The sequence below is a fragment of the Manacus candei genome, unplaced genomic scaffold, assembly GCF_025592945.1.
Source record: "Manacus candei isolate 608988 ecotype Guabito, Panama unplaced genomic scaffold, ASM2559294v1 h1tg000076l, whole genome shotgun sequence".
NCBI classification, from domain to species: Eukaryota; Metazoa; Chordata; class Aves; order Passeriformes; family Pipridae; genus Manacus; species Manacus candei.
This window is the reverse complement of record NW_026138124.1, coordinates 8,124,418-8,140,950: the sequence shown is the minus strand read 5'-3', so window position 1 is coordinate 8,140,950 and position 16,533 is coordinate 8,124,418. Positions and strand designations below refer to the sequence as shown.

Sequence of the window (16,533 nt, the reverse complement as noted above, 5' to 3'; positions counted from 1 at the left end):
CTTGCTTTTCCTGTGTCTCCCTCTTGTTTTGCAGCCTCAAGCCAGACCCTGCCCTCCGGGGCTCTGCAGGGCTCCCAGTTAACACTGCTGCTGTCCAAGGGCTGCCCCTTCAGAACTAAAACCAGAACTTTAAAGGTTGGCTTTAATGTGTCAGAGCTTTTCTGTCAGTACGGTCACATTTTTACTTCCTAGAGCTTGCTGAGAACAAAGATGTACATGATTTACGTTTTTTCAGCTTCAGTGAACTTCTACTCCAGAAAACCCACATGCCTTAGCTCTAAGTTCAGCAGAGCTGAAGCTGCTACTGGAAGTGAACTAATAATGATGCATTTAACATTGAGGGTTGTCCCAACCAGCTGAAGTTCTGACAACTGAGAGGTTAAACTTATGCTTGGTTATTGACAGAACTAGTTAATTCTGCTACCCTAACTAAATAGGGAATTTGATAATTTCTGGTTTAATTCTCCTCTGTCTTTAACATTAGGCTTCCTGGCAGGGCAGAACTGAAGAATTCTGTTGTATAAAGCAGCTGTTCATACTTGATTCACATGAAGGGATGTAGCTGACAAAGCTGGGTTTGTACATACCATCTTTTCCAACAGGAAGCCTCAGCATTCTAACACTGACCTATCCAAGGAAGGAGGACAGCTTTGGCACTCCGTGTGCTCTCCACTGGGGTAAGGGAGCCAAGTGTTGTATTTCTGACAACAGCTCTGTTTTGGTAACAGTCTCACCCCTCCCCTGAGAGGGCATGTTCTATCTTTGGATGCTCAATGCTTTGAAGAAATACCCTTGATCTTCAGGCAACCTGTTTGACAAGGACACGGGGTTACAGCTCTGTCACAGTGCAGGTATAGCCTGGGAAATGCTCTCCTGAAGTTCAAACACTGCACTGTAGCACTGATAAAAGTGTAGCCCCTGTTGTGCTGTCCAGCACGTAAAGAGTGAGACAATTCCTGCCTGTTCCTTTTCATGACTTGCTCTAGTACAGCCATGTTTTGAAATGGAACACTTCTGCAACAGGCAGGAGGAGCAAACAACTACTCCTTAACTGCAAGTATTAATACCAGGCCAGGCCTGCCCTTTGCTGGCAGTCAAAGTTAAATCACTAGCACAGTAGGTCACTCTAACCACACACTGCACCACAAATTCACATAGTTAAGATTTCACACCTTTATTTTGGGATAAGTTGTTGGGCAGTAGCAGCCCTTCCTATTTAGCAGTCCTTGAACTCCTCCTTGCTGCTCCCCTGGAGAACTGCACTGAGCTGGTCCCAGGCTGCTTGTGCTGACCAGCCCTTGTTGCCCTGGGCCACCTCAAGGTTGGACTCTGTAGCCAAACTTATTTGGAGCCCTTTCTCCTCTTGGCCAGCTCGGCTAATTCTTCCTGGATATGCTGGACAGAAGCAACATCCCCCTTCTGTTGTGCCTGCTTGAGAGCTTCTTTGTACACTTGTTTTGCTTGCAGAAAGTCTTCTGTAGCAAGAGGGAAAAGAGGGATGGCTACCCAGGTACATCAGTCATTTTCAGAGTCCCCTCCTGAACCTGACCACGTGCAAAGGACAAGGACTGCTTGGAGCACATCAAGAACTAGGGAGATTCAGAAAATATCCTGCTGGGCTGTCACCTGTGACAATTGGACAGCAACAATAACTGGACACGGTGCTGCATCAGCATTAATACCTCATGGAAACAAATCTCATGCATGTCTTCTGTCCTTTTGGAGCCAGTAACTGTACACACAGGACAAGGTGAACAAGACCCCCTGTCAACCTTCTGGGTCAGCAGTTGAATTCAGTTTGAATTGCCTTCACAAAGTCAGACCTACTGCTTAAACTAAAACTAGTCAAGCAAAGCCAAGACTATAGTTCAATGCTACAATACAGTCAAGCACAGTGACAAGCTTGGGCATTGATTTACTGACCTTTGTGCATCAGAATTGCTGCCAGGTTATTCAGCACCATGTGCTCCTCGGGGTGCTGAGTCTCCCTTGCCAGCTCTGCTGCCCTCTTCACGTAGGAATAGGCCTCGTCGTGGTGCCCCTGAGCATCCAGCACAGTCGCCAGGTCGTTCATCAGGACCACAGTCTGCACCAGGATGGAAAGGGGAATCCTCAGAGCAAGACTTGTGCAGCAGTCTGAGGCAGCAGAAGCATCACATTCATCCCCTGTCACTCTAATAAAAGCAGCATTTGCCAGAGAAGCTTTCAGTAAGAAAGTGCCTTATATTTCTACATTTGCATGCTTGTCCTTTCCTGGCAGGAAAACAGCCTTACTTAGTGCTGGGCATGTTGGATGTCAGCAAAGCTCCCTAGAGATCAGCCTTTCTTTCTTTAGTGGTCCAACCACTGTAGTACAAGTCACCTGTGGATGAGTCTCTCCCTGAACATCATTTGCTATCTGCAGAGCCTTCTCATACATCTTCTGGGCCGCTGGGAGCTGGTTCACGCTCAGGAGGTACCGAGCGTAGGAGTCCAGGCTCATCCCGAGCAGGAGACGGGTGTTGGCCTTTTCTTCAGCTGCAAACAGAGAGGAGTGAAGTGGTCACTTGTCCAGGATCAAGCACAAGTCTCCATCCTACAAGAGCAGGAAGCTCATGCAGTGTCAAGATAATGGACTGACATGAAGGTGGTGCTTAGGTAATATGGAAAGCAACATCAAGGGTATGAAAATGGAGAAAGGATAATGAGGAGCCTTTGGCAGACAAGGCAGTCCCACCTGGTAAGACATCCTCAGGCAAGTCCTTTTGCTTGGCAATCTTCTCCTCTAAGGTCAGGATGCAGAACTGGTATCCAGCTATGGCTAATTTGTCCCTGAAAAGTGCAAAGCAAAGCCCCTTCCATACCTGAAGGGACAAATGTGAACACCTTCAACCCCTCATTCTAGAGGGCCTGCAAGGCTAATTTTCTCCTTCTGCAGCCCCTCAGTGCTCTCTTTATCATGGCCTGAACCCTTCTCTTGACCCATGGGCAAAAGGATCCAGGGGGTGGATAGGACCCCCTTCCCCCTACCAGGGCTGACTCAGGCCACCCATGCTGAGGCTTCACTGAAAAATGAGGCTACAAGTCACCAGCCACCAACTGCTCCAAAAGCCTCTGCCCAGGGAGGTGTGGATTTCAGTTCTCCATGGCTGCTTCTGCCCTGAGCTGGGCTGGTCCTTAAACCACTTGCTGTGCTACACAACAGTGGGCAGGCAAATATGTGTGTGGGAACCTTTGAGCTGATGGTGTCTTGTCACATCAAAGCTTCCTCAGGCACTCTGTTCTTAAAGAGCCTCTGCTTGGCCACCCTTGCCACTGTGGAGCTGAAATGAAAGCCAAAGATGCCTTTAGCAGGGAACTCACTGTTTCTGAGCAGCGTAGATACTGGCCAGCTTGAGGGACATCTCAAGGATTGCATTGTCATCCTGCCAGGAGGACACACAATGCAACTGTCATTCTTCCTGCACCTCCCCAACAGAAACATTACTTTCTCAGAGTGTTTAAGAACTTAAAAATCCCCATCTTGTTGCCTTTCTCAGAAAAACATACCTCCTTCATGTCCCCTGCAAGCAAATAGCTCATACTTGCTTTGTAGAGCTTTTCTGCCTGAAACGAGAATTTTGAAGAGGATACCAAGGAATGATGGCACTTAAAACAAAACAGAGGCAGCCTGCTTGGAGAGACCTGTCTCAAAGTGGTGGCATTTACATTGTGCATCAAGTTAGAAGTGAAAGGCTGACCAGAGCCCAGTGGACTGCTATACCAGCCAGGCATTTACCATGTCTGTGTGTGCTCGGGGCTTTCCCAGATTCTCCTCGGGACAGCCACCTAAATGCTCAGCTGTGGCATTTGACAGTAAGAGGTATTCCTTCCCTTGCACACCATGTTGGAGCTCAAAATTTAACCGTGAGGGCATCTTTCTCAGCATCACGTGCTCGTGGGACTGGCAGTTCTATGGCAGATTGTTCTGCTTTGCACTGGGGAGTCTCTGCCTCACAGCCCTCAGCCTGCAGCTTGTCCCAGCACACCACAGCTTCGAGATCCTGCACGAGATGCCAACATCTTAAAATTCAGAGGGAAAACCAGTTACTCACATTGTCCAGCTGTCCCTGCATGAAGGCCACGTTTGCCATCTGGAAGAGACAAACAGTGCTGAAGCTCCACAAAGGTAGTGATGTTGGGGTTTAGAGATGTAACAAGAACTGGCAGTGCGTAGAAACTACAGATAGGTGAGCCAAGTGATTTACAGAAACAAAGAGGGAGGTTTAGGCAGCCAGCAAGGCAACACCCAGTTACTTTTTAACCAGGTGCATTGTCCTGAAGGCAGTCACTTAGAACTTTGGGGGGGCTCCAGACAGAGAAGACCACCAAGACCCTCAATGAAGACCCTCAGAGATCTTATAAGGATATGCATATATGCTAAGAAGTGTTGGGAAGTGTCATGAATATATAACAGGAGTGCAGGGAACAAAAAATTAATAATTACATAATGCTGACATGAGCTGTAGTGGAGATACCTCGGTGTGCACTTTGGTGAAACGATGACCAGTGCCCTTGGCACCCATTAAAGAATGCCTGATTTCTAAAACTCACAAGTTGAGTTTTAGAAGTTTCTTACAAGTGCCGCTTTTAGGCAACAGTAGCAGGGACGAGCCTCAACTCAGCTGCTTTTGTTTCTCCCTCCGGCTGCACCGCAGGTCCGGAATCCGGCACAACCCCTCCCTGCCCGGGGGCACCCGTGTCCCGCAGGCCCTTACCACGCTGTAGGTGTAGGCGATGGCCTGCCTGTTGTCCTCCTGGTGCGACAGCCGCAGGGCCTGGTGCAGGAGCCGCTCGGCCTCCGCCAGCTCCCCCTTCATGACGCTGAGCTGGGGGGACCCGGGGCCGGTCAGCGCCGGGCCCCGCGCCCCGACCGCCCGCGGGCCCCGCGCCTCACCTTGGCCTTCTTCAGCAGCAGGATGATCGCGTCCTCGCCCTCCTCCTCCTCGGCGTCCCGGGGGAACAGCGACAGCCCTGCGGGGACAGGGCAGCGGGGGATGGAGTCACTGGGTACGGAGTCACCGGCGATGGAGTCACCGGGGATGGGTGATGGTCACCGGCGACAGGTGACCGCGGCCTCCTCACCTCCCAGGAAGGCCAGTGCAGCGCCGGCCGGGCGGGCCCAGCGCGGCCGCGCCAACGCCGTGGCGGTGCCGGTGCCGGTGGTGCCGCCGCGCTGTCCCCGGTGGCCGCGGGGCCCGGCGGGGCAGGGCCGGAGCACGGCGGGGCAGGGCCGGGGCCGCAGCCGGGACAGGGCCCGCGGCACCGCCGCCATCCCGCGCGGGCCCTTTAAGAGCGCGCGCCGACAGTGGCGTCACCGGAGGCGGGCACCGGAGCGGGACCGGGACCTGCTCCCGCTGGGAAGAGCATCGCCGGCAGGTCAGGGAGCGGTTCCATCCCCCCTGCCCAGCCCCGGGGAGGGTCACCTGGAGCGCCGTGTCCGCTGCCGCGCTCCTCAGGGCAGGAGGGACACGGAGCGCCTGGAGCGGGGACCGCGCGGGGCAGCGAGGGGATGGAGAGCTGGAGCGTCTCTCCAGCGAGGAAAGGCTGGGGGAGCCGGGGGTGTTCAGCCTCGAGGAGAGATGGCTGAGAGGGGGCCTCGTTGATGTGTATAAATATCTAAAGGAGGGATGTCAGAGGAGGGGCCGGGCTCTGCTCGGGGGGGCCGAGCAATGGGACAAAAACTCATGCTCAGGAAGCTCCACCTGAACATGAGGAAGAACTTCTTCGCTATGCAGTGACCGAGCACTGAACAGAGACCAGAGAGGCTGTGGAGTCTCCCTCACTGGAGATACTCCAGAACCGTCTGGACACGGTCCTGTGCCATGTTCTCTGGGATGGCCCTGCCGGAGCAGGGGGGTGGGAGCGGACAAGCCACTGTGGCCCCTTCCAGCCTGACCCATCCTGTGGCTCTGTGACCCGGGGTCGCTGTCCCAGCACGGGTGGCTCTAAATAGCCCCGGGAGCCCCTGGGGACCACAGTGCAGAGCAGCCATTCCCTGAGGGATCCTCCGGGGCAGCCAAGGCCGGGAGGGCTGTGCAGGGAACCGGAACACTCCAGGCACAGCCTCCCCCTGTCCCCATCCCTGTGCCCCCGGTCCCCTCCATGGGACCTGTGTGCTTGTGGGCATCTGAGAGAGACCCGCGTGTTTGTGAGGAATCCTGTGTACCCAGAACGTGTGAAAAACACATTTTACAAGTTGCTGAGGATGCCCTTCCTTGGCCTTGTTGCTGGATTGGGATAGAGCACTGCCTGGATACACCCTCCTGGTTTGTGGGATCCACAGTGACCTTAATGATTTCCCACTGTCTCCTGTTCTCGCTTCCAGGGATGAGTCCAGTGCCAGTGGGATGGGCAGTACCTTGCCAGCAGTAGCAGAAGAGCTTCTGAAAGAGATCAAAAAGGCTTTTCAGGAGACCTCACACGGTATGTAAAGGAAAAGCAGGATGAGCCCAGCAGGCAGTGGCCAGTAATGCCACTGTGAGACCCAGGCAGTGATGAGGGTCTTTGGCCACCCCTTGTTTGCATCCTCTGCAGACCCTGTTGCCTCAGGGATGGGCTTCACCTTTGTATCCCTCTGTGAAGACAACACAAAGGGATGTGAAGCACAGATAATGGGGAGCAGCCCCTTCTCAAAGTCAAATTCAAAAATTAGATTGGTTGGGACACTTCTTTTGAATGTGGTACTTAAGGTAATGCTGCTTCTTAGATCTTCTGGTGGATGTGGTTGCACTTGAGGGATGATAATTTACGTCCCTCTATGCAGGAATTTTGCTGTGCCTTCCGTAATGCTGCTTTTAATTTTAATTTCAAAACTGGAGTTGAAAGGGAAGTCTTCATAAACCTGATCCCATTGCTTGACTGACCAGCAGAGGGGGATGTGTTGGTGATCTCAGGGCAAGGAACAAACTTCCCTTTGCTTGAATGAAACAAGCATAAGCCAACAGTGAAATCCTGGCCAATTCCAGCAGCTAGTTAAGAACAATTACCTTCCCTGCACTTTGGATCACTGACTGTTTCTGTAATCTGTGCTAAGAGAGTATTAATGTTTGTGTTTACTTGATAAGTAGCACAGAATGGCTCTTCCTAAGGAAAGTGTCTGTTGAAGGAATATTTTTAACTGCACTAAAAGCAACCAAATAAGCCTTCAGAGAAGTGTGTCTGAGCACTACGTGGGAGTGAGGAATGGGCAGACACTTACTTTCTAAACTGTCAGAGTGACCCTAGTGGCAGCTTTTTGGAACACTTGCAGCATGGCTCCTGTCAGGTTAGAGCAGATCCAAAATCTACACGTGACTTTTAAAAGAGCTTTTTAAATCCTGTTGTAAATTAAGGGAAAAAAAAAGAAGTCAACATTCCTTTGAAGGTGTATTTCTCCTTAAAGCACAATGGTACCAAGGCACACACTGAGACAGAGCTGTGGAAACAAACTGATCAATCACTTTGGAGAATTAAAATAAAGTTGGAAGTGCAAGTCATAGAGGATATTTTTAATTGTTGGAACAAAAGATTTTAAAGTAAAAAAATCCAGATCTTCCAGTGGGATATGGAGACTAGTACATTGTGTCCCATGGGTGATAACAGAAAGATCAGATTGGACAAGCAGAGCCTGAGCTGTTAGTACAACAAACAGACTGGGTTTTTTAAGTGTAACTTTCCAGCTTAACAAGAAGTTCCAATAATTGAAGACATGATGTTTCTGTGTGCTGCATTAAAAGCCATAAACTAGTGGCGCCCTGCAAGTCTGTGCTGGGAAAAGAACAACATTTTTAAAGTTGAGTTCTCAACTCTTGCCAAAAGAATTTCAGGGGAAACAATATATATGTATATTTTTAACCAACTCCTTAAAGTGACAGAGTAATTTGTTGAGGCCCCATGGCTTTTATTGTGTGCTTTTAAAAGTAGGATATCATAAAAGAAAGTACATGTGGGCTTCTGCATTTCTTTTTAAAATTAATCCCTGGGGTTGTGATTGCTGTACTTGGTAAGTGCCTTAGCACTACCATAGCAATAATTTTGCTGCTCCCTGTTGCTTTTTTGGTGGCTAGAGAGGATGGTTAGAGCCCTGCAGTCCTGTGTGGCCTCTGGGGGTACCTTAGGGAGGCACTGGCCTCCCTGTGATGCTGTTTCTCACAGTAGGGAAATTCAGCAAAATCACGTTTCCTTTTCTTTTTCTTGCAGTCCCTGATGAGCTGCTGCTGGGGTGAGTATCTTTTGCTTCAGTTCTTGTCCCAGGTATCCTGAAAGGGCAGTTGGTGATCAGCTCTCATCACAGCACTGCTGGTTTTCTCCTGTGTTTGACCACGTGCTGCATGAAACATGTAACTGCTGCGTGGTTTTGCTGGTGCTGGAAATGCAGGTTCAGAGAGACCATCTCAAGGGTTTTTCCAGAAATTCGTGGAATTCTCTCTGTGTCACTGCATCTCCTGTGACAACCTGCTCCAATTTAAACCCAGGATGTTTTAACCTGAGCTCTGAGTCCACCCTCAGATGTGGAATGAGTTTTCTGTGAGAGTGGACTGTGCTTCAGGGTGACTCAGGTCGCTGCATCTCACTGTGTCCCCATCACTGTGAGCACAGCAGCACCCTGAGGTCAGTTGTTCTGAGTCATGGGCACATGTGATAGAAAGGGAGAAGTGAATGTATCATCTCCCTGCACGAGGGAATTGTTAACCTGAAGATTACCCTGAGAGGTTTCTGCTGTTCTCAGGTCAGTGTAATCACCCTTGTGTTGATTGCAGCTTGTGAACATTTCGGTCGTTCCCAAGCAAGTCTCCTAAGAGATCCAAGTTTCACAACATCAGCCCTCACTAATTGGTGTTGAAGGTGGAGAAAAGGCAGTGTCACAGTGAAAAGAGACTTTTCAGATTTATCTTTAAGTGTGTGTTCCTGCCTACCAGGAGAAGAGATCACCAGGAACCCTTTCAGGCCTTAATCCCTTTGTGTTAAAGTTATCTTGTGAAAGGTAACACTTGTGAAAGGTGTGCTGGCTCCCCCTCCTGGGACCAAAACGGCCTTTGAAGGGTGGGATTAGATTTGACAAGTCTCTTTTTGTTTCCTTCTCATCACAAAAGAAAAGAGAAATAAAGAAATTCCCATGTTAAGTTTAATAAGGGTCGGGTGGTAACTCTTGGCAGTCAGATTTCCATCAATCCCCTGTAACCACCAGATCTGAAGTATTCTGATTTAATTTCTGAATCTCTTCCAAATCCCTGAAGTCCTTGAAGTCCTGTTAAACTGATCAAATTATATACATGAGAAAAGAACTCCCTAAATTTGAAAGAGTTACTGAAACTCATTAAACTCAGCCCCTTCTAGTCCCAGGCCTAATCATTAAGGAATGTCTTACGTTAAGCGTTCCCCCACCCACCTCCTCAGCCCTCAGATGAAGCCAGTCCTTATTGCCTTGAGTTTGTGCAACTGGAGTTTTGGTCTTCCTGGAATCAGTCTGTCTGCTTGGCTTGTTATCAATGAGCTTGACTCAGAGGTGTAGGTCAGCCTTGCTGGGCTGCCAGGGCTCTGCCTTGGTGTGTCCTCACTGGAGCTGGAAACGTTCCTCCTTCTCCTGCTCATGTTTTGTGCTATCTTTTCATCACTGCTGATTTTCTTCTTGTTTACCCTTGTAACTAATCCAGACTACACAGATTTTTCTCAGCGGATGAAAGGTCTGCAAAGTTAACTGAGTTGCCCCTGAGCAATTTGGAACATGCTCAGAGCAGCTGGATTTGCAGGTCTAGAATTACTTTTAAGCCCACAAGCTGTCTGGACAATAGGCTAAAGGTGCAGATGTCCATATTTAACATACAGCTTATCATATACCCATGCAGGGCATCAGCAGGAGATAAATCCTCCTTGCAGGGATGTGCAGGGAGTGTGTGGATGGAAGTTGCTGTGCCTTGAGGACTCACAGCTCTTTATTTTCCACTTGCTGGTGTGGAATTTTACAGCAGGGAGCACAGCAGTGGCCAGACAGAAGTGAGTGCCTCTGTGGGGCTGCCTCACAGCACTGAAGCCAAGGAGAGTCGTGTGCCTGAGCAAACCTGGCTTAGCCTTGTCTGTGCCCCATCCCAGGCACTCTCTGATCCATAAATGCTGGGCAGTAGTGCATTCCTGCCTGGAAGGAAGGGGAAAGGGGTTTTAGGGAGAGTGGAGGGACATGAGCACGTGCTGCCCCTGGGTGTTTATCTGGGATAATTTTGCTGTCTCTGAGCCCTGCTTGTAGCTGGATTAGAGATGTAAAACTGCTGCTATCTGGTGGCTCCATGTGCAGTGGAGTGTCTTACGTCATTCCCTGATAGTTTCCTGCTTCCTCTTTATGCAGTTTGGTGGGTAGAGAAAGAATAATTTATCCCTCAGTTGTGACTGTGATAGAGGAGGCTCCATCACTACAAAATGACTCATTCATCCTCCAGGGTTTAAACCAATTTCCCTGGGACGAGGAAGGAGCCCCATTGCTGCACTTCCTATTGCTCCAGGAGCTCTGTGTCATCCTGGCTCTGTCCTTGCTCCGAGGCATGATGTGTGGACCATGACTGGAGGTGGGATTCAAGGCCAACTGATCAATCACCTGATCCAGGACAGCTTGGATGTACAATTAAGCTGTCCCAGAGCACAAGCCCCTTTTCCCTTTAGCAAATCCGGCTCCCTGTGCTCCAGTGCTGCTCCCAGTAAAATCCCTGTTTATGCTTGTTGTGCTCAAGTGACAGTTTCACAGTTACTGCAGCAAGGATAACTGGGCTCTGTGTGTGACACTCCTGTTGTCTGTAACCTCAGCTGCATCCCCTGGGATTTCCTTCCTGCAGCTTCTCTTTGCCAGCATGTCTTATTTTGCTTTGGCTGCAGGCTCCATAGGGCCACATCCATGGACTAGGGCTAAGCCAGGTGGCCTCTTTTTGTGGTGTGACCTAACTAGAGACACATTCTCTTTCAGGCTGAGGTTCATATTTGGCCCATGTGCTGTCCCAGCTTTGGATTTGGTGGATCAATGTTCTGTCACCCGAGTCACGTCCCCCAGTGGAAGGACCCTGTACCAGGTACACACTCCTCTCCAGCCTTGCTTTCTGATGCTTTCCAGCTGGCACGTGAGCCAATACTTTCCTGACTTTGCAGAACATGGAAGGGTACTTGGATAAACACAGAGAGAATATCAGTGTTTTACAAACTTCAGAAGTGATAGTGGAGAGCAGCAGCCACAGACTAGAATTAGAACAGCACAGTACACTGCCATCTTCTTTGTGGCTCCCAGCCAGTCAGAGACAATTTATGTGTTTGTGGGTGTTACAGTCAGAAGGAAGTTTTCCAGGGATTGCTAATTTTGCTTTATTACTCTCATCCTATGCAACAAAGGAAGTTCTTCCTCTTGACCAGTTGTACACAACAGAGTGTTATCTGCCATCACTGCGTTGCTTTCCCTGTTGCACACCAAACCTCTTGACCTCTGCTTGGCAGGAGGATCCTTGCTGCCTGGGAGGAAGTGATGCAGGCCAAATTCCATGGGTTTCATTCTACTTCACTTGTAGCCAAATCTGTGAATCACAGAAACATCTTAATAAAATGGCATTTTAGGGAGAAGATCTCACCTTAGCCCTAAAGATCAAACTCCTCTTACAGCACAGGATGGGAGGTGGAGCTGAGGCTCATTAGGTGAAAAGAGGAGCCTTTAAGAGATTTGGTGGAGCACCCAATTCCCACTTAGCACTCCTGACCCCCTCAGGTAGCACAGCCCCTCCACAGCTGAACCTGGGGCTGTGCTTTTCACACACCACAGAAGGGAAATCTCTTTGTTCGCTGTTACAGCAGCCAAGAGGAACATTTCTAAATATCCTTCTCTCCTCCAATGGAGGTCCTGAGATGCTCTGGGGTCATTTAGGGTGAGAGAAGAGCTGTGAAGTCAGGCCTGGGTAATGACACAAACATTTCTCACATGTTCAGGGCTTGCATTGCTTCATTTGCACATCGAGTCTTTATCGCTTCTGGGGCCCTGGAGAGAGCACAACCCCTCCAGAGAGTCATGAATCATAAACATACAGTGCTCAAGAACACAGCCTTAGATTTTAATTGAGGGCTTGCCTGTGGGTATTTGATAAAGCCTAAGAAGCTCTGCTTCCAGCACCCTTAGACAGCAGCTGCCTCAATAATTAATTGAACGCTCAAAGGCTTTTCCTTTTTTACTGTTGCCTGTCTGAATATGCCACTGGGCAGAGAATGGTCACATTCCCTTTGCAGAGCTTTGTCAGGCCGTGCAGGCTAAGGCAGAGCTTTGCAGGGCATTGATTAATAACTACTGATGGCCCCAACAGCTGGATCAACACACTGAAAGAGAGCAAGTGTCAGAACTGCTCTCCTCCTGCCTCTGCAGGGAGAGGGAGCCACAGGCTCCCCCGTGGAGACGGAACCCCGGGACAGGTAGGTCAGGGCTGGTCACCAGGAGTTAATGCAGGACAAAGCTGTAGGAAGCAGCCCCTGCCTGCAGGTTCCTATGTGCTTCCCAGCAGCATTCCTCTTTGGTGGAGCCTGATTGCTGATTAAGGCCACACTGATGAGTTCATTAGCAGAGGAATCCGGAGAGATATTTTCTCTGGGGGTGTGAGGTTGGTCCCATTGTGAAATTCTTCCTCAGCAGCAGCTGTCTGAGATGCAGAAACAAAGAGCAGAGCCTCCCTTGAGGCCACTGGCTGGAGTAGTCACAGGAACACAATCTGGGGTCAAAGGAACCGAAACTCTGGGTGGGACACTGCACTGGAGAGCCACTTCATTTGTGTGTGTGCTGTAGACATGCAGCCCAGCTCTGTGCACTTGGGGAGAGGGGGGCATCCATGGCTGCCCGGACACATCCACAGTCATCCCTTTTAATTACTCCCCAGAAAGTCATCTCTGCCTTTTGCACCCAGATGTGGTTGAGCTGGAATGTGAGGTGGTGCTTTCCCTTGCAGCTGGATCTGGAGAACTGAGCTCTTTGAGGCTGGTCCTGTTGTGAAACTCCTTTGGGTCGTTACAGCCAAATCTGAAATGTTGATACTTCCATATCACCCAGCACATCTTAGGTAAAGCTTCAGGGGAAGAAGACTCTGCTCAGACAGGCCCTAGGACTGCAGCCTGTAGTGTAGGCAGCTCTTGCCCTCAGGAGCTGAGATGGGAGAAGAAAGACCTCTCTGTCAAGTGAAAGCTATGATTTGGGCTGTAATGCCTGGGCATTAATGCCCTTGCTGCTTAATAGAGGAGTAGCACTGATGGAGTGTTCAGGGGCTGATGTTACCTCAGAGTTGTGATCATCCCAGGAGAGCCTGTGTGACACCTGCCTGTGCTGCAGACTGAATCCAACCCGTGTAACTCCAGCTCAGGGATAAATGACCCTGACCTGCTGCAGAGATGGTGGATCTGGCTGATGGTGGAGCTGTGCTGGATTTGGCAGAAGTGCAGAGGGGTGACCAGGCAGCATTTGGGGCTCCCTTTAGCTCTGCCCAAGTTGCAGGAATGCTGAGCTGTGGAGTGAAGCCAATGAGCAGGGGGAGAGGCAGTGCTTTAGCCCTTTTGCCAGCTGCCACTTGCATTGCTCACATCCTGCACTTTCATGAGGTCCTTCTCTTTTATGTCTTTTTCCATTCATTTCCTAGAACTGTGTGGGGTTTGAGCATTGGGCCCTGGCACAGACTGTGGTGCTGCCTGTCTCTGTGTGTGCTGGTGGCAGCAGGAGCTGCCACGGTGCCTCAGCTGACCCTCCTGTGTCCCCACACACCGGCAGGGACACCACCAAGGGGATTTTTCCTCATTGTGCAGCCAGCAAATGCCTGGAGATGAGGGTGGCAGAAGGAAATCTTGTGGCATCTCAGGGCCAGGAGAGCACCCCCGTGCCTGGCTGGGCTGCAGCTGGCCAGGAACAGAGGCACCTTTCTCTCTTAGTCTTTGGATTTTAGATTCTGCCTTATTAGGCAGAAGCTGTGTTCTGTTCTTGCCATCTAGGTCAGGATGGGGGAACACTGAGCTCAGCCCAAATCTGGCAGTGTCTGTCTGTGGCTTCCCCCCCTCCTCAAAGGAAAACACTTCTGGAGGAAAGGCACCATCGGAATACTTCATCTTGGAAAAAACAATCAAAGGGGCTAGAGGAAAACAAGCTTATCACAAGTGAAACAAACTCAGCCTGGACTACAGGGTAAAGGCCAGACTGAAAAAAGAGTGGTTTCCACTGGAATGGGAATGTGTCCCGGATCTGCTGGGACTAAGAGGGATTTTGAGGCATAGAAACTTTTGTGGGAGAGCCTAAACTGGATGTTACCTATTGGGCAAAGGGTGCAGAGAGAGCTTCAGGGGGCAGGAGAAGGTTCCCCTTGCAAGTGCAGCTCTGGACTGGGAGGGACAATGTTCCTCTGGAGGGGCTTGGAGTGCCAGGGATGTCCTGGAGGGGAGCAGCACTCTGCAGAGCTTCACTGGCTTTGCACTTTTTTGTGTTTTTCTTTGGATTTAGGTGTATGTGAGCCACAAATCTAGCCAGAGTCTAAAGCCTGGTGTGGGAGAGGGGTGTGTTGTGCCCTCAGAGCCTGGGGTGTGCAGTGTGCAGATCCTTCCCCTGCCACAGGAGAGGGCAGAGCAGTTGGCCCTTAAAGTAGCTTTCTAAAAGCTATTTTCCATTCTTGAAGAAAACAAAAGAGAAATAATAATCCATAGGCTGGCTTTCCTACATCCTGCAGTCAGCTCCAGCAGCTCACAGATTGCTTGTCTGTTTATCTGTGCTGGAACAAATGCTTCCCTCACCCATTTGCCTGCACCCCGTGCCCCTGGTGCAGCAGGAATATGCCTCAGGACCAGCCTGGCAGGGGAACAGCATGTGGGAAAGGGAGGCAGTGCTGTTCCCAAACCAGAGATGGAGCAGGGAGGCTTCTTCTCTGGAGACTTCAACTTTGTTTATTCAGACAAATCTGGATTCCAGTAGCTGCAGCTGGTTTTGGGAGCAGAACAGCAAGAGCCTTCACAGCCTCCAGCCACTGGAGGTGGTTAGAAAAGGAAAGGCCTCACTGCAAGTGCTCTCTGCTGCTCTCCTTCCATCACCAGGCCCGTGCTGGCTCTGGATCCACAACTGGGCTTTGTGTGACAAGGGAGTCTTTTTCATCTCCACCAGTCTGCCAGTACTGGGGGAGGGAGCTCACTGGAGGGGCTGGCAGCTCACAGGGAGATCAGGGATGGTGCCACTGCCCTTCTCCTGGTCCCTTGGCAGCAGACAAGTCACTGGAGCTGGGGTCTGTGCAAGCAGAGGTGCAGGAGCACTTCCTTACCTGTGGGGAGAGAAGCTTGTAGAGAGCATGGGGAATCTGAGGAGCCTCAAGGTTAGCTGGGTCACTGCAGTGTTTGGGGACACTTGTACTGTGACACCTGCCAGCTGTGACACCTGCCAGCTGTGAGCTGGGAATCATTGGTGGGAGGGCTCAGTCCAGGTCCAGGTTGAGTGAGAGAGTTTAAAAGGGAATGCTGCCTCTGACCCTTTGGCTGCCTTTGTTTCAGGTCCTTGGGAGCTCAGGGAAACTCTACACCTGCTACAGCTCCTGCCACTTCTGCACATGTCCTGCTTTCGGGTTCTCTGTGTTGCAGAAGAGCGTGAGCCTTCTGGTGAGTTCTCTGCTTCAGCCTGGGGCCGGGACAGGGAGCAGGGGAGAAGGCTGTGCTCTGCTCCATGAGCAGCCTGAAAGTTCCAAGGGAGCAAACACAAGTGTTGAGTTGGCCATGCAGGCTGAGCCTGACCCACTGTGTGACTGGCCTCTGAGAGCTGCAGCTGGTGAGGGGGCTAGGGCTGGGGAGGGCTTTTGTTGTTCATGATGCACTCCTGTTCCGACTTTCAAGACATTTATAATCCCCAATCTCCTGGGACAAGGGCTTGTGCCACTAATGGAACTGCCACATGGAATCTGGCTGATGGAGGGGTGCAGTTCACCTGGTGCCAGTGAGGGAGAGCTCAGCTGGCTGCAGTTGTGGGGAGGGTGTCAGGAGCCAGGACACATTTCTGTGTCACTTCCCTGCGTTACATTATCCTGGTGGCAGAACTGGGGCAAACAGAGCACCACCTGTGCCAGGGCTTGGCATGCCAGGAGGGGACCATGTGGTTTATTAGACCCATTCTGGCCAGGATGGATCCCTGGTCCAGGCAGAGCACGACATTCCCGTTAACTTTGCAGTGCAAACACATACTCGCCGTCTACCTCAGCCAGGCCCTGGGAGCCTGCCAGGAACTCACTGTCTCTGAGGAGCAGCTCACAAGCATCTTGCTGGCTGAGGAAGAGGAGGAAGGATGAAGGATTTGAATCACATGGGGTTGTACTTTCTGTGTACCCTCCTGGAGGCGTAGCTGGCATTTTTCATGTCTGCAAGGCTGTCAAATGCTCATGGTGGCTGGCAGGTTTCTTACTGTGCTGCCAAGCGTGACATTAATTAGCAGCTTTGCACTGATAAATTAATTAATAAATGTTAAGAAGCCTGTGTTGACTTCTGTTTCATTAATTAGGCTGTTCTTGGGATTTCTGAAGATGTTTT

The 16,533-nt window shown here is 50.6% G+C and overlaps 2 protein-coding genes across 3 annotated transcripts; one reads left to right on the top strand and one right to left on the bottom strand.

Annotated features, from left to right (window-relative positions):
• Positions 1-1,158: 1,158 nt before the first annotated feature.
• On the bottom strand, positions 1,159-5,308 carry TTC19 (tetratricopeptide repeat domain 19). 2 transcript variants are annotated; one of them, XM_051809703.1, is made up of 10 exons: positions 5,104-5,308; positions 4,916-4,992; positions 4,737-4,847; positions 4,074-4,112; positions 3,529-3,585; positions 3,343-3,404; positions 2,717-2,811; positions 2,363-2,517; positions 1,924-2,086; positions 1,159-1,475 (listed from the first exon to the last, which is right to left on the bottom strand). In XM_051809703.1, the coding sequence occupies exons 1-10, from the start codon at positions 5,291-5,293 to the stop codon at positions 1,342-1,344; spliced, it is 1,083 nt and encodes a 360-aa protein (XP_051665663.1). In that variant the 5' UTR covers positions 5,294-5,308; the 3' UTR covers positions 1,159-1,341. The 2 variants fall into 2 exon arrangements, with proteins under 2 accessions (XP_051665663.1, XP_051665664.1); XM_051809704.1 differs by lacking the exon at positions 4,737-4,847.
• Positions 5,293-16,479, top strand: ZSWIM7 (zinc finger SWIM-type containing 7). The gene is made up of 6 exons (XM_051809711.1): positions 5,293-5,397; positions 6,347-6,444; positions 8,200-8,221; positions 10,949-11,051; positions 15,511-15,615; positions 16,179-16,479. The coding sequence occupies exons 2-6, from the start codon at positions 6,369-6,371 to the stop codon at positions 16,293-16,295; spliced, it is 423 nt and encodes a 140-aa protein (XP_051665671.1). The 5' UTR covers positions 5,293-5,397; positions 6,347-6,368; the 3' UTR covers positions 16,296-16,479.
• Positions 16,480-16,533: the final 54 nt, after the last annotated feature.